The sequence below is a fragment of the Eretmochelys imbricata genome, chromosome 20 (genome assembly GCF_965152235.1).
Source record: "Eretmochelys imbricata isolate rEreImb1 chromosome 20, rEreImb1.hap1, whole genome shotgun sequence".
NCBI lineage: Eukaryota > Metazoa > Chordata > Testudines > Cheloniidae > Eretmochelys > Eretmochelys imbricata.
In genome coordinates this window covers 17,566,124-17,591,467 of record NC_135591.1, presented here as the reverse complement: position 1 = coordinate 17,591,467, position 25,344 = coordinate 17,566,124, and the positions used below count along the sequence as shown (strand labels likewise).

Here is a 25,344-nt window from a genome sequence, read left to right as displayed (position 1 = left end):
AGAGCATGTCCACGCACACACATCTGTCCTTGAGGGTGGGAAGAGTCAGGAGTACAATGTTCAGTTTGCAGGATAGTCTGTCGCACTCCAGATTCTCCTCCCAGATCAAAAGAGCACATGTGGGAGTTATTAAATCTTCCCCTACTTCATGCCCTGCATTCAACATTCTGGTTGGACAGTTTGCCAAGTGAAGCATTTGGCAAACTGCTGAACTTGCTGAGAGAGCTGTACTTACAGCCAATATTAATAGCCCTGCATATCTGGGTATATATCTGTTTACAAGACAGGTGCAAGGATTGCTGTGACCTCCTCTCCCCATAGCTGTCCAAGCTGATTTCAGCAGCTTCTCTTTACAGGCTCAAATAGTTTTCTAGGTTGGTGGGTAGTCTGCACACTCACTCCAAAAACGTCACTCTGAAAGCAGAGGACTTCAGAACTTTCAAACAATTAAGGAAAGAATAAAAATCATTTTACATTCATATAAGCAGCTTTTATTCGGAAGGAAGACGCCCCAAAGCACTTATACTATGTTCATCCAGAACCACTGAAATGCAACCACTTCTGGCCGTGGGAGGGGAAATTTTTGATCAAAGCCAATGGGCCATGCCCACCTTTTATGAAGACTGCCATAGGATATTTGGCATTCATGCTAATTACAGTAAAAGTCTGTTCACATTTCACCAGAAATAACCCCATGAGCAGAAATCTCCTTCTAGAGACCACAGCAGTGCTTGGACTTGAAATCATTACACAAACCCACTCCTCTTCCTTTCTAATTGAAGGGGGCGGAGGGGAGGTAGGGCACAGGGTTGAGACACCGGATGGTTCAAGGGAACATAAGCAGGAATCCAGCCCAACAGAGATGGTGAGTTACCATCCCACGTGTCCACAAGACCCGAAACATCCACAGAGTCCAAATCCTCCTCTACACTGGCTAGGGAAGATACTGGGGGTACGCTGAGGCTGCCAGTTCTGCCCCTGCTCAGGGGTCAGAGGCGCCCAGGGTTGTCAAGCCAGCACTAAATTCCGCACACGCAGAGGATGGTTCCGAGGGCGACAAGTGCCTTGTTAGTGAGTTAGCTGGCAGTGAATGAAAAGAGGCTGCTCGGGCAGCGGTGGAGCCAGCACGACCCGGTGACTCTGGGGATGCCCCTGCTGGGGGAAGGGACGTGCAGAGAGGGGCACGTGCATGCAAGCTGCTGGAGCTGGCACCTGCAACAGTCAAGGGCAGGCAGGTCTGGAAGGACGGGCGGGTGGGGGGGTATCTGCCCCCCTACCCATCAGCCCCCCCCCTTGCTTGCGATATAAATCCACCCAGCTCATGCGCACCCAGGCCCTTGTCCACCATGTGCGCATGCGTGCTCTCACCCTCCCACCCACATCAGTCGCTGAGCGCATGTGCCCTTCGCCTGCTCGTCCAGAGATCAGGCATGCACATGCGCACTCTCACCTCTCCGTCACATTTTTCGCGCTTTACGCGTACGTTCCCCCGCCCACTCATCCCACGCGTGCGCACGAGCGCCGCCTGGCTGGTCTTGCGCATGCGCAGTGGGCGCCCACCGCTTCTCAGGGCGGAGCCTGAGGGACCGGTTCTCTCGCCGCCAGGCTGAGTGACGGCCCGCAGAGGGGGGCCCCTGCGTTCGAGCGTTGCGGGGCTGGGGCCACGGCCGCCGCCGCCGCCGCCGCCGCCGCCTCCTCCTCACCTCATAGTGCTTCATAGTTCCTCCCGCTCTAACCGCCGCTGCTACCGCCGCCGCCTGGCACCCGCTCCCCTCACGTGACTCGTCCCCACTCTCACCTGGGGGGCGGGGTCCGACCAGTCGGAACGGCCAATTGTAGGAGCCAGGCCGCCGAGAGCCAGACAATCAGAGCTCGGGGGGCTCCACGTCCCGCCCCTCCGCTTGCGAGCCCGCCCCAAGCGTCCCCATGGAAACTGAAGCGCGTGACAAGGCTCCGGCCAATCGGAAGCCAGCTAGGTGGACGGGAATGATGGAACGGCGCGCCAATCCCCTCAGAGCTTTGCCCGCCTGGAGCCAATCAAGACACAAGGCGCGGAGGCTATAACACGGAAGGGTCAGCTGCTCAGCCACGTGGCTGTGGAATAGCCTTTGTCTCTGCCTGCCAGCGTCCGCCCGGCCCCGGCCCCGGCCCCGGCCCCGGCGTGCCGCTTTCCTGGTGACTGGTCCCTCTGGCCAGGGGCCCCGCAGCCGGTCCGAGTGGGCCGGAAAGGCCTGGGCAGGGTTTGGGGGTCTGGGGGGAACTGGCAGGACTCGGGGTGGAGGGCTGGAAGGGCACAGGGAGGGTTTGTGGGGGAGGGGGCCGGGAAGGCATTGGCAGAGTTCGGGGGACATGGGGGGAAATGGCAGGACTGATGGGGGGGGGGCTGGAAGGGCACAGGGAGGGTTTGTGGGGGAGGGCATCGGCAGGGTTTGGGGGACCTGGGGGAAACTGGCAGGACTGGGGGGGTGGGAGGGCGGGAAGGGCACAGGGAGGGTTTGTGGGGGAGGGGGCCAGAAGGGCATTGGCAGAGTTTGGGGGGAACTGGCGGGAGGGAGGGCTGGAAGGGCACAGGGAGGGTTTGTGCGGGAGGGGGCTAGGAGGCATTGGCAGAGTTTGGGGGACATGGGGGGGAACTGGCAGGACTGTGGGGGGGGTGGAAGAGCACATGGAGGGTTTGTGGGAGAGAGGGCCGGGAGGGCATTGGCAGGGTTTGGGGGATCTGGGGGGAACTAGCAGGACTCGGGGGGGGGGGGGCTGGAAGGGCACAGGGAGGGTTTGTGGGGGAGGGGGTCAGGAAGGCATGGGAAGGGTTTGTGGGACATAGGGGGAACTGGCAGGACTGTTGGGGGGGGAGGGCCGGAGGGGCACAGGGAGGGTTTGTGGGAGAGGGGGCTGGAAGGCATGGGAAGGGTTTGGGGGACACTGGGGGGAACTGGCAGGACTGGTGGGGGGGGCGGAAGGGCACAGGGAGGGTTTGTGGAGGAGGGGGTTGGAAGGCATTGGCAGAGTTCGGGGGACATGGGGGGAACTGGCAGGACTGGTGGGGGGGGGCCGGAAGGGCACAGGGAGGGTTTGTGGGGGAGGGGGCTGGGAGGCCATTGGCAGGGTTTGAGGGACATGGGGGGGGGGGGGGGACTGACGGGAGGGAGGGCCAGAAGGGCACAGGGAGGGTTTGTGGGGGAGGGGCCTGGAAAGCATGGGAAGGGTTTGGGGAGGGAATGGCATGAGTCTGGGAACCAGGACCTCGTTCCTTCCTGCTATTGTTTGAGCCAGCACTAAGTCACCTGCTGATCTGTGCTCTCACAGGGCGTAGCCAGCTGTAGGGACACCCTGAGACTCAGCTACCTGCTGGGCACAGCGGGTGGGGAAGGTACAGAGGAAGCAGCACCAGGCAAAGAAATCCAGGTGGATAAAAATCAATGATTTTTTAAAAAAAAAAAACAGATTTTTTTATTTAAATTGTATGTTTTTGATAAAATGCTTTTTGAGGAAAAAAACTATCTAAAGATAGATACATTATAGCTCAAATATATCTCATCATGGAACAGGGATTATAAATTCTATAGTATGAGATAATATATTCATGTAATGTTTAAGAACAGTTTTGTAAATGAGTTCCAATAGTTCATGGATTAGGGACCCAATTTTATGAGGTTCCAGGGGCTTCTGTATAGATTATTCAGGTTATTCTTTCATCTACCTAATGGGACTCAGTGCTCAGTCTAGAAGATGCCATCAGAGATGCTTAATTTTACAGTTCTCAAACTGGATTTGTGTCTCCAGAGATAACATGCTTGTTAACAGCAAACATTGTTTTAAAATAAATAATATATAGAGGTGAGAAATAACAGACATCAGCCCTATTGTTCCTCTGCAAATTTGTGTACACAGAGTCAATCCCTTACCTCTCTCTTAAAGTGCAAAGTTTCAAAAAGTTCAATGAATAAAAGATCTGGCCAAGGAGAAGTCTGGAGATAAATGCAAGGGAGAGACAGGCAATAGAAACAAAAGTGAAACTGAGCAGTATATTCCAGATGTCTTGAGGTCTTTCTGAGTGTAGCCTTCATTAATTTGAGATCTACCATACCATTCTCTCGCTAGAAGGGGGAAAACCTATAATGGCAGCAGGCCGTTAAAGAGGCCCAGTCTGGGAATAAGAACCATTCAAGAAATGTTTGCTGCTGATGTTTTAAAGAAAGTCACACCAGTGAACTGGTGGAAGTCACTTAAGCACTTGGATTCAGAGACTGTTGAAGTGATCATCTCACTTTAACAGCAGTAACTTCTGTTGGTGTAGAAAGAATATTTTCTTCCTTAGGACTAATTCATTCCAAACTGAGAAATCGTTTGGGACCTGAAAAAGCAGGAAAGTTTGTTTTTCTTTTTGATTATGAACAAACAGGAAATAAAGGTGAAGACAACTGTGTTGGCTGCAGAAACCAATATTTTAAGTTTCTCATGTTGACCTGGCTGACATAGTCTGAAACCTATTTAATTTTTGTTTTTGTGTTTTTAAATATTTCATTTAACTATTTTAGTTAAGAACAATTTTAACAAAAACAAACCTAATGTTAACAAAAACAAACCTGATTTTAAAAAACGTGAATGTTTAACTAAATTCATAAATTCATATGCTTTTTTTGTTAAAATATTATATGTTTGCTGTTGAAGAAAAAAATCCAGAATACATAACGTTGTTTTAGTTAAATAAAACAATTTAAATGTCTGTCTGGTGATGTTCTCCTCCTAATACAGCATGGCAAGAAAATCCTCCAAATATTAATGATTAACCTGTTGAACTGGAGATAGTTCACTGCCGAATGACTTCATAAATATCTGCTTCTATTACCTTTGGTACATGAAATAGCCAAACAATCATTCATTTTCTGATATAGCTGTAAAACTAATCTAAAGTTTTCAAAATAAGTCCCTTAAAAATGTATTGTGTGTACCTTCTAAAAATGAAACCTACATCTAGCTCTGAGTTGTGAAGAATATGTATTAAGGTTATAACAACCAACAAGAATGCACTTTTGTGTAGAAATCTATGATTAAATCAAGTTTTCCTGACTCGTGATTTAAATCAAATCCACCCTGAAAGAGATGCACCAAGGCAGCCTGGTGACTCATATGGGTGCAGGCTGGGAGCGTCTGGAGGGAATTACCATGTGAGAGGCAGCCAGCGCCTTCTGGAAGCTTAGGGGAAGTGGGTAAGGATCCCAACATCCCTCCTGCCGGTGGAAGCCCCAGTAGTGGAAGGAAGGGTTCAGAGTACCCAGTGTGAGCCCCACCTGGTTAACCTTGGCCCAAATCCAACTCCTAAAAGGAGGCAGGACTGGACCCACCTCCTTAACCAGCCCTATGCCCTTGCTGCAGCTGTGCCAGGTGTTTGTGCTTGGCCAAGTGTTGCCTCCCTCTCCTGCCCTAGGCCTGCAGCGAAGGCCTAACCCTGTGTTTGGAGCATCCCACAAATGGATGTGGTCCCATGTGCAGGACCGAACTTGCTGGTTATTCATGCTCCTATCTATGCCTGCCAAGGCCCCCCGAGCTTCAGCTAACTCCAGCTTGTTGGGGGCTGTCACGGATAGGGCGGGGGCTGCTGAGCCAGCTCCGCTTATTGCAGGAACATCTGGAAGGCAATGAGCTAGAAGGGGGTTACCCAATCTAGTTCTACACTAACCCCTAAGGAATTTCACTTGCTCAGGTTCTGGCTGAGATCCTACGATCAACCCAGATTTTTTGGGGAGGTGGAGGTCAGGAGAAAGGCGGATGAATGTAATAACATATGCATGGGTTTTACATTTACTGTCCTTCTAAAGACTAGCCTGTTGATTTTTTTAAATCCATGGTCTGCAGTTTGGGTGCTTGCTCTTCGCTGCTGAACTTCAGAACTCCCTCCCTCCTGTGACAGCCGGAGAAAACAAGGCATATGCTCTTATCATTTCACAGCACCTGTCAGCTGAGTGGCTCCCAGGATGCTTTGCAGAAGTCACCAAAATGCAGCCACCTCTCGATGAGGGCCACAACAGCTGTTTAAAAGTGCACAGCAACAACACAAGTAGTGACGAGTAGTCTCTCCCTGTGAAACCACAGGAGGAAATTGAGAGTGGTGGGACGGAAATGGGCTTGTTGGAAACTGGCGAAGACGGCGGTTAACAGCCCAAGTCTTGGGCGTTAACTATAAACAGGATGGCAGGATGTGAGGTTTCCAGCAGCCCAGCACCTCCTACTGCCCATCAGATCCCTTTATTCACCACATCCAGAAGAGGTCTGTCCCCATCCAGACCTGGCCTACCCCCTTTCGTGCCTAGGATCATGGCATGATATGAAAATCTCTACATTCTTTACAGTCAGAGCCTTGGGAGGATTAGATTTTTGTTGGTAAATGGCAATTTCACCAGATGCACAACCCTACAAAAAATATTTCCATTGCTAATAACTGAAATTGGCAGAGGGGCAAAGTAAGACAAATGCTGCTTGAGAATTTATTAGAGGCAAAAGCCAGTGATTTAGACTTCTGAATTAAGCTTCTTACAAATGACTAGCGAATGACTAGTAAAAGCAGGTATTGTGTGTTGACTTAAGGCTGCTGTCTTTGTGTATTTTGGCATGTGGTGGTGACAATTTGTGTTTTAACCATCTATACAGCTTTCACTTTTTGAATCTCCGTGTCGACTGGCATTAGATAATTGTCTGACCTCCCCATAATTTCTCACAACCGTGAAAATTAATTGATGAAAGTCTAAAAAAATGCTTAAAAATAAACATCAGTATTTTCCATCTAAATTATATAGAAATCCAATTCTGTCAAGCTTCCATTGTCAGCATGACTGTTTAGCTGCGACTCAGGGGAGAAGCTGATGCGCTCCTCTGCCTGAGCGAATGTGGTTTTCTCTCTGCAGCAATGGTGCTGGTGGAAAGTCAGCACCTTCCAGGGTTTATCTTGCGCTACAGTTTTTATTAATTAAACGAACCACTGCCCTAGTGAGCTGCAAAACGTCTGTCTAGTTTAACTGCTCCGGCGCTCCCAAGACTGCGCCTCGGTGACTCATGCCATGCAATGGGATTACAAAATGGAATAATGCTCGGCTCTTTATAATAACCCCTTACCGGCAAGGCTCCAAAATGGCCTTTCAATCTGTTAGTCAGCGTCACAAACGCCCCAGTTGTATTCATGGGGAAACCGAGGCACAGAGTGGCGACATGTCTTCCTTACAGTCATGCAGGGAGTGACTGACAGAGCCACCAGCCTTGGCTACTTTTGCCCTGCAAATTAGCACATGCTCTTCCTAAACTTGGCTTAAAAAACAGCTGCAGGGTTTTCCCATTTCTTGCTTTAACCACTATACTCCCTTCCCGGGCCAGGGCTAGAACCCAAGAGTCCTGACTCCCAGGCTGCTCCCTGCTCTCACCCATTAGACTCCACTTCCTTCCCGGGCCAGGGGTAGAACCCAGGAGTCCTGATTCCCAGGACACCACCTCTGCTTTAGCCACTAAACCACACTCCCCTTCCAGAGCCAGGAATAGAATCCAGGAGTTCTGACTCTCAGCAGAGAGACAATGAGGCAAGGCAGCTCCAGAGGCTACAGTGTAGTGGAGGAAGGGAATGGGGAGGGTTCTGTCATACTCAGTCACCCGTGTGACTAGCTGACCAGTAATACAGACCAGGATATGCAGCCAAGCTAACTGCCAGTGGATCTCCTGCTTAGTGCATTTCCTCCCTTTAGATTCAAATCTGCAAGGCTAATGCACAACCCTGCCTTGCAGAGTGACTCTAAAGCTGCCCATGGGGGGTTCCACATTTATTGCCTCAATGGCTCCAATTTGCAGGGCCAACTTCCATTTCTGATCTCATAAACTAGCCCTGCGATCTGAGAGTCAAGCTGGGCTATTCTGCATCTTTGCCAGGAATGCAAATCATTGGGGTTCACGATCCCAAGGCCGGAGGGGCCCAGTGTGATCATCTTGTCTCACCTCCTGTATAACACAGGCCAGAGACCTGCCCCGGAGTAATTCCTACTTGAACTAGAGCAGATCCCGTCGTGATTTAAAACCATGCTGCGCTGTTGTCTTCAGATTGTGCTCTCAGTGACCCCTCTAGCGTACTGTTGTCCACAGTGATTTTCACACGGAGGTTGCAGTTAAGGGCTTGTCTGCCTGGGGAAGTGGCCGGGAAAAGCTACTGCAGAAGCAGAACAAGAGAGTCCACATGGCCAGCTGCAGAATAGGTATCGCTAGAGACACGCTGCCTTAGTCCAAAATAAATCCTCAGTGTAGGCAAGTCCTGAGGCCCAGGTTCTCAAAGGGCGTTAGGGACCCATTGAGGGTCTGGGCCTTGTTCAACAAATCTTTTGCTTTGGAGTAGAATCTGTCTTGCTCTCCCTAGCCGGGATGGCTCCACAAGGCTAACAGGAGCCAGAAGTGATTGACACCGTTACACTGGACAGTGCTAATGGGATCCAAAGACAGTCACCGATCTCCTTGAAGCCAATGGGTGGCCAAGCTTGGTAAGGCTCAACAGAAGGAGTGATCAAATCCCTTTATGTATGAAACTGCTGCAGACAACGGAGGCAGCTGCCCAAGGCACCAGAGAACTGTTTTCAGACATGAGTGCAGCCACCTGTCTATTTGTTTTGCTGTAACATTTGTATCAAACAAACAGAGCTGGTGAGGCTGGGATTTATAGCCTAATAGTAGGGCAGGGTGTCCAATTAGAACAGGGGGCTGGAAGTCCGGACTCCTGGGTGCCATTTCCAGGTTTGGGAAGGGAGTGGTGTCTAGGGGTTAGAACAGCAGAGGTGGGAGTCAGTCAGATAAAGTGACCAAGGAGAGAGAGACTGCCCGGAACTACATGCTGACAATACTATGGTTAGCTAAGGGTCACTTTCCCACCCCATGAGCCCTAGTCTCTGTTTCCATCTCACTTTTAAAAATGTGTTTTGTTTAACCAAGCTGCTGCGGCTTCACCTTCCCTCCCTTCTCCCTCCCGCAGCCACATCTCTGCATTTTGCTCCCCTGGTCACACTCTGTTCAAAGCGACTTTAAGGCTGGTGAAAGGTTGCAAGCCCTGGCGCTCAGAGCCCACACCCTCTGGAGACGCACCAGGCAGCTCTGCACCCACATGCGAGATGGTGAAAACCTTGGGCGCAAGACAGCCAAGCTTGTGCATTGCAAAGAGAAGAAGAAAAAAACCTACAACCCGCTGCAGGGATCGCCCTGGGAAGGCAGCGATGGCTGGGTCTGCAGGCCAGGTGCCTGCAACCCAAAGATCCTCTCTGAGCTTTCCAGCTACCAGAGCAATGAGGTCAAAATTACCCACCTCAGCACCTCACTCATCAATTCTTTCCCTCCCTGAGCCCTTTCCAGTCTCCTCTCCTCAGTTCTTATACCATGCCCATCACTATGGTATCTGATCTCTTTAACTTGAGTTGCAGAGATGACCAGTTTCTTGCTCTAACCGTCAGATATACTCCCTTCTACAGCCAAGGATAGAACCCAGGAGTCCTGTTCCTGGTCCACCCATGTTCTATTCACTAGACCCACCCCTCTCCCAGAGCCAGGTATAGAACCTAGAACAACCTTACTAGGCAGCATTCGTCACACAATGCACAGTTAGCCTGTGAAACGTGCTTCCAGGGGATATCATGAAGGCCATGAGTAAAACTGGGTCCAAAAAAAGAATGAGATAAGTTCCTGGAGGGTAGGTTCAGCGATGGCCAAGATGGTCAGGTACGCAACCCCATGCTTCAGGTGTCCCTAAATCTCAGAAGTTTCTGGCGCTGGCCACTGTCAGAGACAGGACACTAGGCTAGATGAACCATTGGTCTGACCCAGTGTGGCTGTTCTTACGTAAGTCCTGACTCCCAGCCCGCCTGGTCTAGCCACCAGACGCCACTCCCCTCTCAGAATCAGGTATAGAACCCAAGAATGCCGACTCCCAGCCCCCTTCCTCTAGATCATTGCTTCTCTGACCCCAGCACTGGTTTGACCTCTCCTAGAACACTGTGTCCAGTTCTAGTGCTCACAATTCAAGAAGGATGTTGATAAATTGGAGGGGGTTCAGAGAAGAGTCACAGGAATGATCAAAGGATCAGAAAACCTGCCTTAAAGGATAGACTCAAAACAAAGAGAAGGTTAAGGGCTGACATGATAATGGCCAATAAGTACTAACATGGGAAACAAATCTTTGATAACAGGCTCTTCCATCTAGCAGAAAAAGGTCTAACACAGGGGTGGCCAACCTAAGCCTGAGAATGAGCCAGAATTTACCAGTGTACATTGCCAAAGAGCCACAATAATACGTCAGCAGCCCCCCACCAGCTTCCCCCCGTTCCCAGCGCCTCCCGCACACTGGCAGCCTCACCGATCAGCGCCTCCCCCTCCCTCCCCACACCTCCCGATCAGCTGTTTTGTGGCGTGCAGAAGGTTCAGGGGAGGAGCGAGGGCACAGCAGGCTGGGGGGGAGGGGGCAGGGCCTATGGCAGAGCAAGGGGTTGAGCAGTGAGCGCCCCCCGGGCACTCTGGAAAGTTGGCACCTGTAGCTCCAGCCCCGGAGTCGGTGCCTGTAGAAGGAGCCGCATATTAACTTCTGAAGAGCCACATGGGGCTCCGGAGCCACAGGTTGGCCACCCCTGGGCTAACATAATCCAATAGCTGGAAGTAAGTCAAATTTTTAGCAGATGGGTAATTAACCACTGGTCATGGTAGATTCTCTATCACTAGCAACTTCTGAAACAAGATGGGATATTTTCTCAAAGATCTGCTCTAGTTCAAAGAGAAATAAACCTGTACGATACAGGAGGTCAGACTAAATTACCACAATGGTCCTTTCTGGGCTTGGAATCTACGAATATCTAACCTTGCACTGAACATGCCATACCCAGAGCAAGCCTGGCCCCTTCCCCTCACCTGCTGTCCTGGTGATCAACCAGTGTTTCCCAAGGCCAGGGCACATGCAAGTAATTCACTCCCCACAATAACCAGACTGCTCTTGCATGAGCTAGACCATTTGGGCCCAAAGAGGGTATTTCCCGGCCTGTCACTCCTCCAGCTCTTCCTGCAGTAACTTCTGAGACCAACTCATCACTTTCCTGGCAGGCTTTCTCCATCCTGGAAAGCTGTAAATGAAATCACTGTGCATCATCTTCCAGCAGCAGAACGTGTATTTCTAAACATTTTCTGCCAACCAGCTCCTCCTTCCTCCTTCCCCACTCTGAGGCAGGTCAGCTCCGGCATCGCAGGACAGAGGATGTGGTAGCCACTTAAGTACGAAAACAAGGGGCCAGATTCTGAGATCAGTTACTCTGGTGCAAATGAATGGGTCTGCCCTGGTGTAACTGAGCTCAGATTCTGGGCCATGCTTTCTGTCCCAAAGAGATCATTGCAGTCTGAAAAGCCTGTCCAAATCTGCCTGAGCCAGAGGGACAGCAGCCCCTTGCAATGCCCCTTCATAATGCTGAATTCCTATGTCAAATGCTTTGAGCTCTGCTGATGAGAAGCTCGATAAGAGCCAGGAATTACCAGTGTTACCACTAGTGAAGTGGGCTAACACCTGTTTTACCCCACACATCCGGCTGGTTAGCCAGCACACAACTAGGCCATGACACATGGTTTTTCATCAGAGGATCACAGAGTGCTTGACACATGTTACACAAACCTCACCCACCGCTCTTGCCACAATTACGCCCATTTTCCAGACAGGCAAACTGAGGCAGAGATGATGCAGATTGCCCCAGGTCACACAGTGAGCCAGCAGTCCAACTGGGAAAAGTCTTGGTTCCCAGTCCCCTGCTCTAACCATGAAAAATACTCCCAAAATCCTGATTTCCAATCTTCTTTTCTAACCACTAGAGCACCATGATCCCTCCCAATCAGCATCAGAACCCAGGAGTCCTGGCTCCCAGTCCCCTGTGCTCCACTTGACAAGCCACGCTGCCTCCCACACTTGGTTTAGTCTTTGCCAGCTCTCCTGTTGCTTATTTGGTATCAGCCAATGGTCAAGAGCGGGGTGAGGGGATCAACAAGCAAAAAGTGTGTGAAAATGATCAGAACATATGTCTAGAAAAATTTGTAGACAAACAGATCTGTGGAAATGTCAGGGACAGAGGTACCATGGCAGCCCCATGCAGGGGCCATAAATTGTTCTCTTCTGATGGCTCTTCAGTGGCCCTCGTTTGGGGGTCTCCTTCCATTTCCCAGAGGGTAGAGGTCCCCTCCCATCACAACTGGTACTAAGTGGCCCTTTGCTGGCAATCTCTTCAGAGAGGCCAATGTCCATTTGGGCCACAGTAGCTGATCTATCTTCTACTCCTTCAAAGGAATTGTCAGAGGTCCCCTTTTGGCTACTCACTGGACTGCTGGGGTAGGGGAACCAGCTGCTGGATCCTGTGTGTTTTAAATCTCTGACTGGGGTCTGAACAGAGTCCAGGCAGTGACCCTGGCTTGAGGTCCCTAGGCGTACTTTCGGTGCACAGACCCTCTATCTACTAGCCTGTCCTGAGAGCTTAGACCAGGGGTGGGCAAACTTTTTGGCCTGAGGGCCACATCGGCTTTCCAAAATTGTATGGAGGGCCTGTTAGGGGAGGCTTTGCCTCCCCAAACAGCCAGGCATGGCCTGGCCCCCACCCCATGTCCGACCCCCCCTGCTTCTCACCCCCATCTACCCCCCCATCCCCTGACCGCCCCCGGACAGCCCACCCCTGACCGCCCCCGCCACCCCATCCAACTAATCCTCTCATTCCTGACTGCCCCCCCGGGACCCCTGCCCCATCCAACCACCCCTTCTCCCTGACCGCCCCCGGAACTCCTGCCCCTGACTGCTGGCCGCCACCCCATCCAACCCCCCCTCTCCTTCCTGACTGCCCCCCCCCCGAACCCCTGTCCCCATTCAATCCCCCTGTGATGAAGTGGGACTGTTCTTAATGTTTCCTCTGAATACTGTGCGGGTGCCTCAGTTTCCCCTAGGCATTTCTTAAGTATCTAGGGGGTGGGATAAGGGTGTATGATCGTTGCAGAGCCCTAGAGGGCATGTGTGTGCAGGGGTCTGGACACAGAGAATGGCCGACACCCTGTTTCCTGGCAACTGATGGCCTGGGCCCTTCCCCCCTGCAAGGTGAGAGCTAAAGGGTTGGGGAACAAAGGGATCAGGTGACCTCCTGGCCCGGGAAAGGGACAAAGCCCAGAGGAGGAGGGGCTGGAGGGCGTTTCAGTTTGGGGCTGGCTGGAGTCATGTAGTGAAGGGCAGACGTGGTTGTCTGGCTCACTGCCCCCCAAAATGGACCCAGCTGAGGGGTCCTGTTCTCTGCACCTACAAGCTCTGTTTAGACCATGTTCCTGGCGTCTAATAAACCTTCTGTTTTACTGGCTGGCTGAGAGTCACGTCTGACTGCGAAGTTGGGGGGCAGGACCCTCTGGCTGCCCCAGGAGCCCACCTGAGCGGACTTGCTGTGGGAAGCGCACGGAGGGGCAGAGGAGGCTGAATGCTCCGAGGTCAGACCCAGGAAGGTGGAAGCCGGGTGAGCTGTGTGTCCTGCAGACAGGCTGCTCACAGAGAGGAGACTTCCCCAGAGTCCTGCCTGGCTTCATGGGGAGCAGTTCCAGAGCATCGCCCAGGGACTCCGTGACACTCCCTGTTCCCCGCCCCCTGACCGCCCCAACCCTTATCCAGCCCCCCGCCCCCTGACCGCCCCAACCCTTATCCACACCCCCGCCCCCTGACCGCCACCCCGAACTCCCCTGCCCGCTCTCCAACCCCCGCTGCTCCCTCACCGCACTGCCTGGAGCACCGGCGGCTGGCAGCGCTACAGATGGGCTGCCCAGAGCACCAGGACAGGCAGCCGCGCCTCCCGGCTGGAGCCAGCCACGCCGCCGTGCAGCACAGAGCACCGGGTCAGGCCGCGGCTCTGCATCCCCGCCGCCCAGAGCATTGCAGGGAGGGGAAACAGCAGGGGAGGGGCCGGGGACAAGCCTCCCCGGGCCAGGACCTCAGGGGCTAGGCAGGAGGGTCCTGCGGGCCGTAGTCAGCCCACTTCTGGCTTAGACCATACCAGCGCCAGCATCGCAAACTAGTGCTGAGTATTCGCAGAACTCCAGCTGCAGGCGTGAGCCTGGCGGCTCACCACGTAACTCTCTCAGGGGGCAAGTGCCAGGCATAAAGCATGAAACGCACATTTAGACTTTGCACAGGGGTCATAGGCAGCGTTGTCTTTCCTTAATTGCTTGAGAAATACACAGATCTGTATCAAAATCACAAGCCCTGCGTGCATTTCCCTGCCTGTTTCCTCACCGCTCTGCAGCACCTTTTGGGCTGGGGTCAGAGTCCTGTGTGCCCCTCTCGGGCCTTCTGGCTTGCATGACGTAACGTCCAGCCTTCTGCCAAGCTTGGTTACTTTGACCTTGGCCTTCCCCTTCCCAAACATCCTGTGCTTGTCTCTCCCCTCCCTGAGTCCTTTTATAACCTTAAAACACAGAGGATCCAGCCATGGATGCCATGGGGGGGCTTTGGAACCAGGGTGACGGGTGCCTTGTGGGGGGGCTGTGGGACCCAGGGTGATGGGTGCTCTTGAGGGGAGGACTGTGGGACCCGGAGTGATGGGTGCTCTTGGAGGAGAAGGGGGGCTATGGGACCCAAGGTGATGGGTGCTCCTGGGGGGGGGGGGCGTACAACCTGGGGTGATGGGTGCTCTTAGGGGGGGACTGTGGGACCCAGGGTGATGGGTGCTCTTGGTGGAGAAGGGGGGCTATGGGACCCAGGGTGATGGGTGATCTTGGTGGGGAAGGGGGGCTGTGGGACCCGGGGTGATGGGCTTCCTGGGGGGGCTGTGGGACCCTAGGTGATGGGTGCTCTTGGTGTGGGAGGGGCCTCCAGGCTGCTCCTTTCGGGAGCCTGGCTCCGCCCCTACTAGAGGGACACCACCACGACCAGGGTGATATGAAGGGCGTGGCTTTCACGAGTGGGTGTAGTCAGCGACATTGATGTTTAAAGAAAAGGAGGACTTGTGGCACCTTAGAGACGAACAAATTTATTTGAGCATGAGCTTTCGTGAGCTACAGCTCACTTCATCAGATGCATACCGTGGAAAATACAGTGGGGAGATTTATATACACAGAGAACATGAAACAATGGGTGTTACCATACACACTGTAATGAGAGTGATCAGGAAAGGTGAGCTATTACCAGCAGGAGAGTGCGGGGGAAACCTTTTGTAGCGATAATCAAGGTGGGCCATTTCCAGCAGTTGACAAGAACGTCTGAGGAACAGTGGGGCAGGGGGGATAAACATGGGGAAATAGTTTTACTTTGTGTAATGACCCATCCGCTCCCAGTCTTTATTCAAGCTTCAGTTAATTGTATCCAGTTTGCAAATTAATTCCAATTCAGCAGTCTCTCGTTGGAGTCTGTTTTTGAAGTTTTTTTGTTGAAGAATTGCAACTTTTAGGTCTGTAATCGAGTGACCAAAGAGATTGAAGTGTTCTCCAACTGGTTTTTGAATGTTATAATTCCTGATTTATGTCCATTTATTCTTTTACGTAGAGACTGTCCAGTTTGACCAATGTACACGGCAGGGGGGCATTGCTGGCAGTTGATGGCATATATCACATTGGTAGATGTGCAGGTGAACGAGCCTCTGATAGTGTGGCTGATGTGATTAGGCCCTGTGATGGTGTCCCCTGAATAGATATGTGGACAAAGCTGGCAACAGCCTGGACCAGTCCACACAAGAGATCCACTTCCTGGACACTACGGTGCTAATAAGCGATGGTCACATAAACACCACCCTATACCGGAAACCTGCTGACCGCTATACTTTCCTACATGCCTCCAGCTTTCATCCAGACCACACCACACGATCCATTGTCTACAGCCAAGTTCTATGATACAACTGCATTTGCTCCAACCCCTCAGACAGAGACAAACACCTACAAGATCTCTGTCGAGCATTCTTACAACTACAATACCCACCTGCTGAAGTGAAGAAACAGATTGACAGAGCCAGAAGATTACCCAGAAGTTACCAACTACAGGACAGGCCCAACAAAGAAAATAACAGAACGCCACTAGCCATCACCTTCAGCCCCCAACTAAAACCTCTCCAACGCATCATCAGGGATCTACAACCTATCTTAAAAGACGACCCATCACTCTCACAGATCTTGGGAGACAGGCCAGTCCTTGCTTACAGACAGCCCCCCAACCTGAAGCAAATACTCACCAGCAACCACACACCACACAACAGAACCACAAACCCAGGAACCTATCCTTGCAATGAAGCCCGTTGCCTACTGTGCCCACATATCTATTCAGGGGACACCATCATAGGGCCTAAGCACATCAGCCACACTATCAGAGGCTCGTTCACCTGCACATCTACCAATGTGATCTATGCCATCATGTGCCAGCAATGCCCCTCTGCCATGTACATTGGCCAAACTGGACAGTCTCTACGTAAAAGAATAAATGGACACAAATCAGACGTCAAGAATTGTAACATTCAAAAACCAGTCTGAGAACATTTCAATCTCTCTGGTCACTCGCTTACAGACCTAAAAGTGGCAATTCTTCAACAAAAAAACTTCAAAAACAGACTCCAACGAGAGACTGCTGAACTGGAATTAATTGGAAACTGGACACAATTAACTGAAGCTTGAATAAAGACTGGGAGCGGATGGGTCATTACACAAAGTAAAACTATTTCCCCATGTTTATTTCTCCCCCCCCTTACCCCCAGTTCCTCAGACGTTCTTGTCAACTGCTGGAAATGGCCCACCTGGATTATCACTAGGAAAGGTGTCCCCGCCCTTGTTGTTTCCTGATCACTTTGGTTGCAGTGGATGGTTGCCGTGTGTAGGGTGTGTATGTTGCAGTGTGTAGGTTGCAGTGTGTAGGGTGTGTATGTTGCAGTGTGTAGGTTGCAGTGTGTAGGGTGTGTATGTTGCAGTGTGTAGGGTGTGTAGATCGCAGTGTGTAGGGTGTGTAGGTTGCAGTGTGTAGGGTGTGTATGTTGCAGTGTGTAGGGTGCAGTGTGTAGGGTGTGTACGTTGCAGTGTGTATGTTGCAGTGTGTAGGGTGTGTAGGTTGCAGTGTGTAGGTTGCAGTGTGTAGGTTGCAGTGTGTATGTTGCAGTGTGTAGGGTGTGTAGATCGCAGTGTGTAGGGTGTGTAGGTTGCAGTGTGTAGGTTGCAGTGTGTAGGGTGTGTAGGTTGCAGTGTGTAGGTTGCAGTGTGTAGGGTGTGTACGTTGCAGTGTGTAGGGTGCAGTGTGTAGGGTGTGTATGTTGCAGTGTGTAGGGTGCAGTGTGTAGGGTGTGTATGTTGCAGTGTGTAGGGTGTGTACGTTGCAGTGTGTAGGGTGTGTACGTTGCAGTGTGTATGTTGCAGTGTGTAGGGTGTGTAGATCGCAGTGTGTAGGGTGTGTAGGTTGCAGTGTGTATGTTGCAGTGTGTAGGGTGCAATGTGTAGGGTGTGTACGTTGCAGTGTGTAGGGTGCAGTGTGTAGGGTGTGTATGTTGCAGTGTGTAGGGTGCAATGTGTAGGGTGTGTACGTTGCAGTGTGTAGGGTGCAGTGTGTAGGGTGTGTACGTTGCAGTGTGTAGGGTGTGTAGATCGCAGTGTGTAGGGTGTGTAGGTTGCAGTGTGTAGGTTGCAGTGTGTAGGGTGTGTATGTTGCAGTGTGTAGGGTGCAATGTGTAGGGTGTGTATGTTGCAGTGTGTAGGGTGCAGTGTGTAGGGTGTGTACGTTGCAGTGTGTAGGGTGTGTACGTTGCAGTGTGTAGGGTGTGTAGGTTGCAGTGTGTAGGTTGCAGTGTGTAGGTTGCAGTGTGTAGGGTGTGTATGTTGCAGTGTGTAGGGTGTGTACGTTGCAGTGTGTAGGGTGTGTACGTTGCAGTGTGTATGTTGCAGTGTGTAGGGTGTGTAGGTTGCAGTGTGTAGGTTGCAGTGTGTAGGGTGTGTACGTTGCAGTGTGTATGTTGCAGTGTGTAGGGTGTGTAGATCGCAGTGTGTAGGGTGTGTAGGTTGCAGTGTGTAGGTTGCAGTGTGTAGGGTGTGTACGTTGCAGTGTGTAGGGTGCAGTGTGTAGGGTGTGTATGTTGCAGTGTGTAGGGTGCAATGTGTAGGGTGTGTACGTTGCAGTGTGTAGGGTGCAGTGTGTAGGGTGTGTATGTTGCAGTGTGTAGGGTGTGTACGTTGCAGTGTGTATGTGCAGTGTGTAGGGTGTGTACGTTGTGTACGTTGCAGTGTGTACGTTGCAGTGTGTAGGGTGTGTACGTTGCAGTGTGTAGGGTGTGTAGGGTGTGTACGTTGCAGTGTGTAGGGTGCAGTGTGTAGGGTGTGTACGTTGTGTATGTTGCATTGTGTATGTGCAGTGTACATGGTGACACCCATTGTTTCGTGTTCTCCGTGTATATAAATCTCCACGCTGTATTTTCCACTGCATGCATCGGATGAAGCGGGCTGTAGCCCGGGGAAGCCTGTGCTCGGATAAGCGCGCTCGCCTCTGGGGCGCCGCAAGTCCCCCGGTTCCTTTCGCGGACGCAGGCGGACAGGGCGCCTGCCCTGGAAACGGACATTTCAGCCCTCAGCTCGCGCCCAGCCCCGCCCCGAGGAGGGGGCGGGGCGAGAACGCTCGGAGGGGCCGCAACCATTGGTCCCGCCTGACGGGGCTGCGACCGTTGGTCGCCCAGCGCGCGCCTCTGTCCCCGCCCACCCCACGGGTGCCGGCGGAGGAGGGGCGTGGCCTCCGCGACGGTTACGCTCTCTAGGGGGGGGAGGGTTGTGTGCGGTCACGTGACGCAGACCCGCCCCCCCCCCCCCCCCCACTGGCGGGGCGCGGCCGGCCCCGCGCTGCGATTGGCGGAGGCGGCGGCCGGGGCGGAGGAAGGTTCTGGAGGGCCGTGGCGAGCTCTGGAAGGTTCCGCCACCCGCCGTATAAATGCGGGGCGGCGGCCGCGGCGCGGGGGAAGGGAGCGCGCCACGGGCAGGGACTGCGCCGCCATGGGCAAGGACTACTACCGCACGCTGGGCCTGGCCCGCGGCGCCTCGGACGACGACATCAAGAAGGCCTACCGCAAGCAGGCGCTGCGCTACCACCCGGACAAGAACAAGGACCCCGGCGCGGAGGAGCGCTTCAAGGAGGTCGCCGAGGCCTACGACGTGCTCAGCGACCCCAAGAAGCGGGAGGTCTTCGACAAGTTCGGCGAGGAAGGTGAGGGGGCTGCGGGGGAGGGGCTGCGGGCCGGTTGCCGCAAAGCTGGGGGAGGGGGGGGCTGTGTGGAGCTGGGGGGGGAGCGGAGTATCGGGGGGAGAGCGGAGTATCGGGGCTGGGGGGCTGCCCCCGTAGAGCTATGGGGTGGCGAAGGGTGCTGGCTTGATGTGAGGGGGGGGGGCGGCGGCGGGGGGGTGCCGGGGGGGGGTAGGAGAAGGAAGCGTGAATCCTGGGGCGCTGGGGGAAGAAGGGTGCTGCTGCTTTTCGGATAAAGTAAAGGGGGCGGCTGGCTTGGCCCGGGACAGTGGTGGACGGCTAAGGCTGGGTGGGCGAGGAGGGGAAATGAGGTGCCCGGGTTTGGGGTGCAGTTGTGGTGGGGACAGGAGGGCCTCTTTGGAAGGGGGGCTGGGGCAGACCGTATGTCCAGGGGGAGGAGGACATTCTGGTGCAGCTCTGTAGCAGGGCCCCCTGTATGGGGTGGTGTGGGGTGCCATGGTGATGGGTATCCTGTGTAAGTGCTTTCCCTGATGTGAGGTGCGGCTCTGAGACTGGGGAAGAGGGATATTATGCCCTAATGGGGCACACCTGAACTCTCTGGAGAGAGAGCTGGATATCCCTTTGCACCTGGTATCCCCGGTACATCCAGGATGATGGAGAGAGGCTCTCTTGGGGCAGCCCTGGGAGTGACCGAGAAGTATTCACTAGTAGCTGGACTCTCTTATTTCTATCCTTTACCCCTGCTCCTGAAATTCATTGGTTTTGTCTGCAAGTCTGGAGAGGGGTGACTTTCAGGGGACAGTACTGAATCCTGGGCTTGTGTGTGTACAGGAAGGGGACACAACTTGACTGTACAGCTTGTAGATGCTGTCAATGGCATGGGACGGCTAAGTGGCTGTGAAAATGACTGTCAACAAACTAATCTAAGAGGAGACTCCTAGGAACAGGGAGATCTGGTACAGGGCTAGTTATGAAAGAAAGTAGAACTAGTTCCTACTGTCTAAGTGGATTTGGGAATTGGCCAGTTTCTTTATTATCAGCGTCCTGTTGCATTAATAACATAGCCTGTTAAAACTATTAATAGAACACCAGTGTCGGACTCTTTGGGAGAGACCTGCTCTGAAGTCCATGTGCAAAGCCTGGAGGCAATGTGCCTGCCTGACTTCCTCCAGATTAAGGAGTTAAACTTCTGCACCAAATCTCTAATTTAACATTAGTCCAGATTGTTTTTTCTAGGGCGCAGTCTCCTCCATTTAGATGACTCAAGCAAGGGAGCTTGCTTTGTACTTTCTCAAACACTGCTAGCTCGGCTAACTCAACTGTCAATATTTGTATTCAGCTGAAACTGGAAGAAGAGAAGGATTTGTTTAAAACTAATTTAGTTGATATTTCCAGCTAATAGAATTGTAGATAACTGTCCTTAAACTACTTCCAAAAAGTGGAGTCTGAGCTGCTTTACAGTTGCTAGTTTCCTGTGTCTCTTATCTTGCATTTCCTGTAAATTCTTAGTGATTTCCCCTTAAGAGCTGATGTCTTAGTGGTAGTATGCTGATAGGCCACTTTTCTAGGACAGCTGAGACATGGCTAGAGAATGGCTTTGCTTGTCACTAGAAGATTCTAGTTTGTTCGTTTGTTTGTTTGTATGTTAGGTTATGAAACTTGCCTCAGTAACAGTGTTTCATTGAAGTAGGAAGAATTTAACTTTGCTGTCTCCAACCATTTCAGTTTAAATTATTTTTGCCTACAATGATTCTAAATCAGACTCTCTGTAGATAGAGATGGGAAGTTTATAGGCCAGCTAGGTTTGCTGCCATATTAAGGAGTACAGTTGGGTCAATTATAAAAAAATAAACTGCTCTGAATAAGTTAATACTTTAGGAGACTCGGTAATTGGGGGAGATGAGAGCTCTTAAACATGACTAATTTCTGACTAGGGAGGTTTGAATCTTGACATCATTTTAAGATGACAGCAAACCTCTTTTTGGTGATGCATCTCAAACGTAGTCATGAATAAAAATCTCTTTTCAAAGATCTTAAGGTGGGGGAGAGTCTTGCAGTTAACAAAGCCATGGTGGACTGGACTCTTGGTAAGAACTGAGTAAACTCAAGCTTTATGACTAACTACTGGATTATATTTACTCTGTTTTTCAGGACTAAAGGGAAGTGGTCCCAGCAGTGGTGGATGTGCCAATGGTGGTACCTCATTCAGCTACACCTTTCATGGAGATCCTCATGCTATGTTTGCAGAGTTTTTTGGTGGGAGGAACCCATTTGATACCTTTTTTGTACAAAGGAATGGAGATGAAGACATGGATGTTGATGACCCTTTCTCCACTTTTCAGATGGGGGGCTTTAGTAATATGGGCTTCTCTCGCTCCCGCTCGGGCCATGAAAGTATACGCAAAAAACAAGACCCTCCTGTCATTCATGATCTGAGGGTTTCCTTGGAGGAGATCTACACTGGCTGCACCAAGAAAATGAAAATCTCTCACAAACGACTCAATACAGATGGCAAGACCACGCGGAATGAGGACAAGATTCTGACCATTGAAGTCAAACGAGGGTGGAAAGAAGGAACAAAGATTACTTTTCCCAAAGAGGGAGACCAAACAGCAAACAACATTCCAGCTGACATTGTCTTTGTTTTAAAAGACAAGCCACACAATGTCTTTAAGAGAGATGGGTCTGATATTATTTTCCCAGCTAAGATCAGCCTCCGTGAGGTAAGCAAAGGTGCCTGATTCAGTATGGGACTCTAATGGGTGGCTTGGCTTGGGTTTTAGATAGTGGGAGTGACAAATGGGAATACTGAGATCTCTTCTCTCTCCTACACTTTGTTCAGTATCTGGCTTGAATCCATAATAGGATACCTGCCTAACTGTTCTCTGGTCTGTATAAAATAAGTTAGTAGCCTCAGGATACTTCCTTCTGAAGCAACCAGAGGGCATAAGTCACCATTAGAGATGGCAGATCACGGGCAAATTACTCTCGTGAGAAAGTGAACTTTCAACATCTAAACTGACCCTGCTGATCCATCAATGTGGAAGGGTTGCACAACTGTTTGTTTGTGGTATATTTGTACAATTTCTAGTGCTGTTGATCTGGTGCCTGTATCAGATTAACTCAGCAGGATTCAGAAGAGCCTAACTGGAATAAACAGGCCATCACAATGAAACGTTTTCTCTTTGGTTGTTCGGGAAATCTGCTAGAGATTGTGTTTGCAGACAGTGTTTTGATTGTCCTGTTTTTATACTTAGGCCCTGTGTGGTTGCACAGTCAATGTGCCGACGCTGGATGGCAGGACCATTCCAATGGTATTTAAAGATGTCATTAAACCTGGGATAAAGCGGCGAATCCCTGGAGAGGGCCTCCCATATCCCAAGAATCCAGACCAGCGAGGGGACCTTATTATAGAATTTGAAGTAAAGTTTCCAGACAGAATTCCACAGGCTTCCAAAAGTGTACTAGAGCAGATCCTGCCAATATAGCAAGGCTGCTCACGGAGAACTGAAATAAGGACACTTCCAAAGCAAAAGGTTTTTGGACCATAACCAGGACTTCAGGGTTTCTCTTTAGTGGAGGTTGTTGACTTTCACGCTAAGTATCTTTTTCCCCAAGAGTACCATCTTCAAAATTGTGCATTCACTTTTCAGTGACTCTCTAGTCTCAGATCATCACTTGAAGTATTTACGTCAGTGAGCAGTTGCTTGTGGGAGGAATCTGCAGAACATCTCATGGCCAAACCTTTGTTCTGGTGACCAGTTTCCACCCTAGTGCTCAATGTGCTGCCTTCCCTTAACTGGTTACCCATAGACTGGGCATCTGTTTCATTTCATCTCATGCAGACCTGTAGTTCCTCCATTGGAAAGGGTGAAACATAAATCTAAAACTGGACTTGCAAGTAAAACAATCTCTAACATCTTGCCTTTGCTGTTGTACTGTGTTGTGTCCCTTGTCACTTCCTACACGTAAGGACTTTCCTACTGGGACACTCTTAAATGTTAACTGTTTTTAGTTCCTGTAAGTTGTCAATGTCTTGCTAAGGGTTTTCTAACAGTTTTTCCTTCTGTCGATAGTGTTAGAAGGAAGCCACCCTGTGTTTGACCTTAATCTGTGACTCTGGAAACATTAGAGAAGTCCTGATGTCTTTCAAAATGTGAGCCTGAATGAGTAAGCCCTTAGGTTTAAACTCATCATACATTGGCTAACAACCAAAGTTAACAAGGTCTGGTCTAGGAAAAAATATGCAAAGGAAAATGGATCTTAAGTATAATACTCTGAATCATTCCCTCTATGAAAGTCTTCCCCTCACACAGACATTTTAAGGTCTCTTATCCTGGTTCCTGGTCATGGGCTGAACAAATATGGGGCAGCCATTTCTCATTCCAGGTACACTGTACCTAAACAGGATGTTGAGTTTCCATCATCCTCCATGCAGGGTCAGTGTCAAAACTTATTGTGTTAAAGACTTACTCCGTACACTAATGGACTCTGGACTTTTTTCAAAGGACTCTGATCCTCTGAATAGGTAGCACCACCGGAGTTATCCTTTTTGATAAAAGGGTTTTTGTTCCTGATATAGGAGCACAGTGGCACTTCCTGTACATATTATATATTTTTTGTATACATTTGTGTAAAGTTGATGTGTGTAATGCAGTAGAGCAGCTTATATTTTATAGGATTGAGTACATTGATAAAGATTCATGAGGGGGTTGTGAGAGAACATGCTCTCTATCCAATGTGGGAGCATGAACCCGGAATGCACTGGAAACTTAACTTGTAATGTTACTGCCATGATAGACTAATGTCAAAGAGCTGCGCCACAATTAAAGTCTCCTTAACTGAAGAAAAAGATCTAGGCATGTCTGGGGGCAGGGTTGGGTATCTGGAATGAAGGACTTATCTAAACATGTCATTACACTTCAGTGTAATGGGAAAATGCAGTTGAATACTGGTTTAGTCACTAAACACCCATCTTTTGCAAAGCACTAGCGCTTTTCACTGAGCTACGATGGTACCTATGGTGGAATTACTAGCTCACAGGGCTGGGGCCTAGGTTTTTACCCTCCAGTGCGGTCTGCGTTCTTTATGCTGCTTTCAGCGTTACCACCGCTGGAACAGCTCCACTGGTCCTGAACCGGGGTGGTGTAAACATGGCTTAATGGCTTCATTAGAGTTGTGCAGCACATAACTTTCCCAATAAAGCTTAGAGCCAGGGGCCGTGAGGAAACTAGTCAAGCTAGTCCATGCATTCTATCCCTCCTCTGTCTTGTGTGACAAACATACTTTGGGAAGGTGTTCTATACCTTTTTTCCTATGGGAGAGCTCCCACGTGCTAGCACCATGCTGCTTCAGTTGTCTGAGTTGTGGTAAGCTACCACCATCTCTTCTCTTGATGATCATCTTCTCCCCCAGAAGGATGCAATTTCAAAGTGGATATCTTGAATACTTGTGGTGGCTTAAAAAGCAAAGGGCTACAGACTGTGCTCCATAACAAAGATACTGCTGTTTAAAACTACTCAACTCATGCCTGTTTTTACTACTGTTTACTGACCATGCTTGGAGCTCCAGGGACCACTAGAGGTGACAGGGGCACCATGTCGCTCCCTGCCCCTCCCAGGACCAGAGGATCCTGCAGCTCCTGACCACTGTAGTCTGAAGTCACAGAGGTAGCTGGAAGTCACAGATTCTGAGACTAAATTGTAGCCTTATGTAAGCACTCCCCTGTGGGCTTGAAGCTCTGATCCCTTGTGCTCCCTGTGGGGCAGAAGCCCTGAGGCTATGGGTGGAGTTAGGATGTGGAGGGCGTTTTTCCCTCACCCCCCAAAAAAAAACCCAGCACAAGAGCATGGCAGTCTTAGGGGCAGCTCTACAACTTCCCCCTGCCCCATCTCCTCTCCTTGGCCGGGTCAGAGATGGCCCTGCTCCAGCTTCCCCTGTGAGACAGCTGTTACTCTAGCTGGTGCCATGGAGCAGGCAATGGCAGCGTTCCCTCCTCTCCTGGTGCCCTACGTTGAAGCTGGTTTTCAGCTTTCCACCCCTTTTGCTCCCGCGGCCACAGCAGGTAAGAGTCCCCTGCGCTGGGGGGCCCAGCTCAGTGGCTGGCAGACCTCTCAGGGAACAGGGACCATAGCAGAGCCCACCAG

General features: G+C 51.0%; 2 protein-coding genes across 3 annotated transcripts in view; one reads left to right on the top strand and one right to left on the bottom strand.

Annotated features, from left to right (window-relative positions):
- Positions 1 to 1,834, bottom strand: part of TECR (trans-2,3-enoyl-CoA reductase) — a 44,742-nt gene extending 42,908 nt beyond the window's left edge. The window contains exon 1 of one of the 2 annotated variants that reach the window (XM_077838597.1): positions 1,704 to 1,834. In XM_077838597.1, coding sequence (XP_077694723.1) covers positions 1,704 to 1,718 — 15 coding nt within the window. In that variant the 5' untranslated portion in view covers positions 1,719 to 1,834. The remainder of the gene's footprint in view (positions 1 to 1,703) is intronic. The other variant, XM_077838596.1, reaches the window with a different exon arrangement.
- A 17,092-nt stretch (positions 1,835 to 18,926) lies between these two features.
- DNAJB1 (DnaJ heat shock protein family (Hsp40) member B1) lies at positions 18,927 to 24,050 on the top strand. Its single transcript, XM_077838628.1, has 3 exons — positions 18,927 to 19,201; positions 21,350 to 21,921; positions 22,456 to 24,050. Exons 1-3 carry the CDS (start codon positions 18,991 to 18,993, stop codon positions 22,684 to 22,686), a joined length of 1,014 nt encoding a protein of 337 aa, XP_077694754.1. The 5' UTR covers positions 18,927 to 18,990; the 3' UTR covers positions 22,687 to 24,050.
- Positions 24,051 to 25,344: the final 1,294 nt, after the last annotated feature.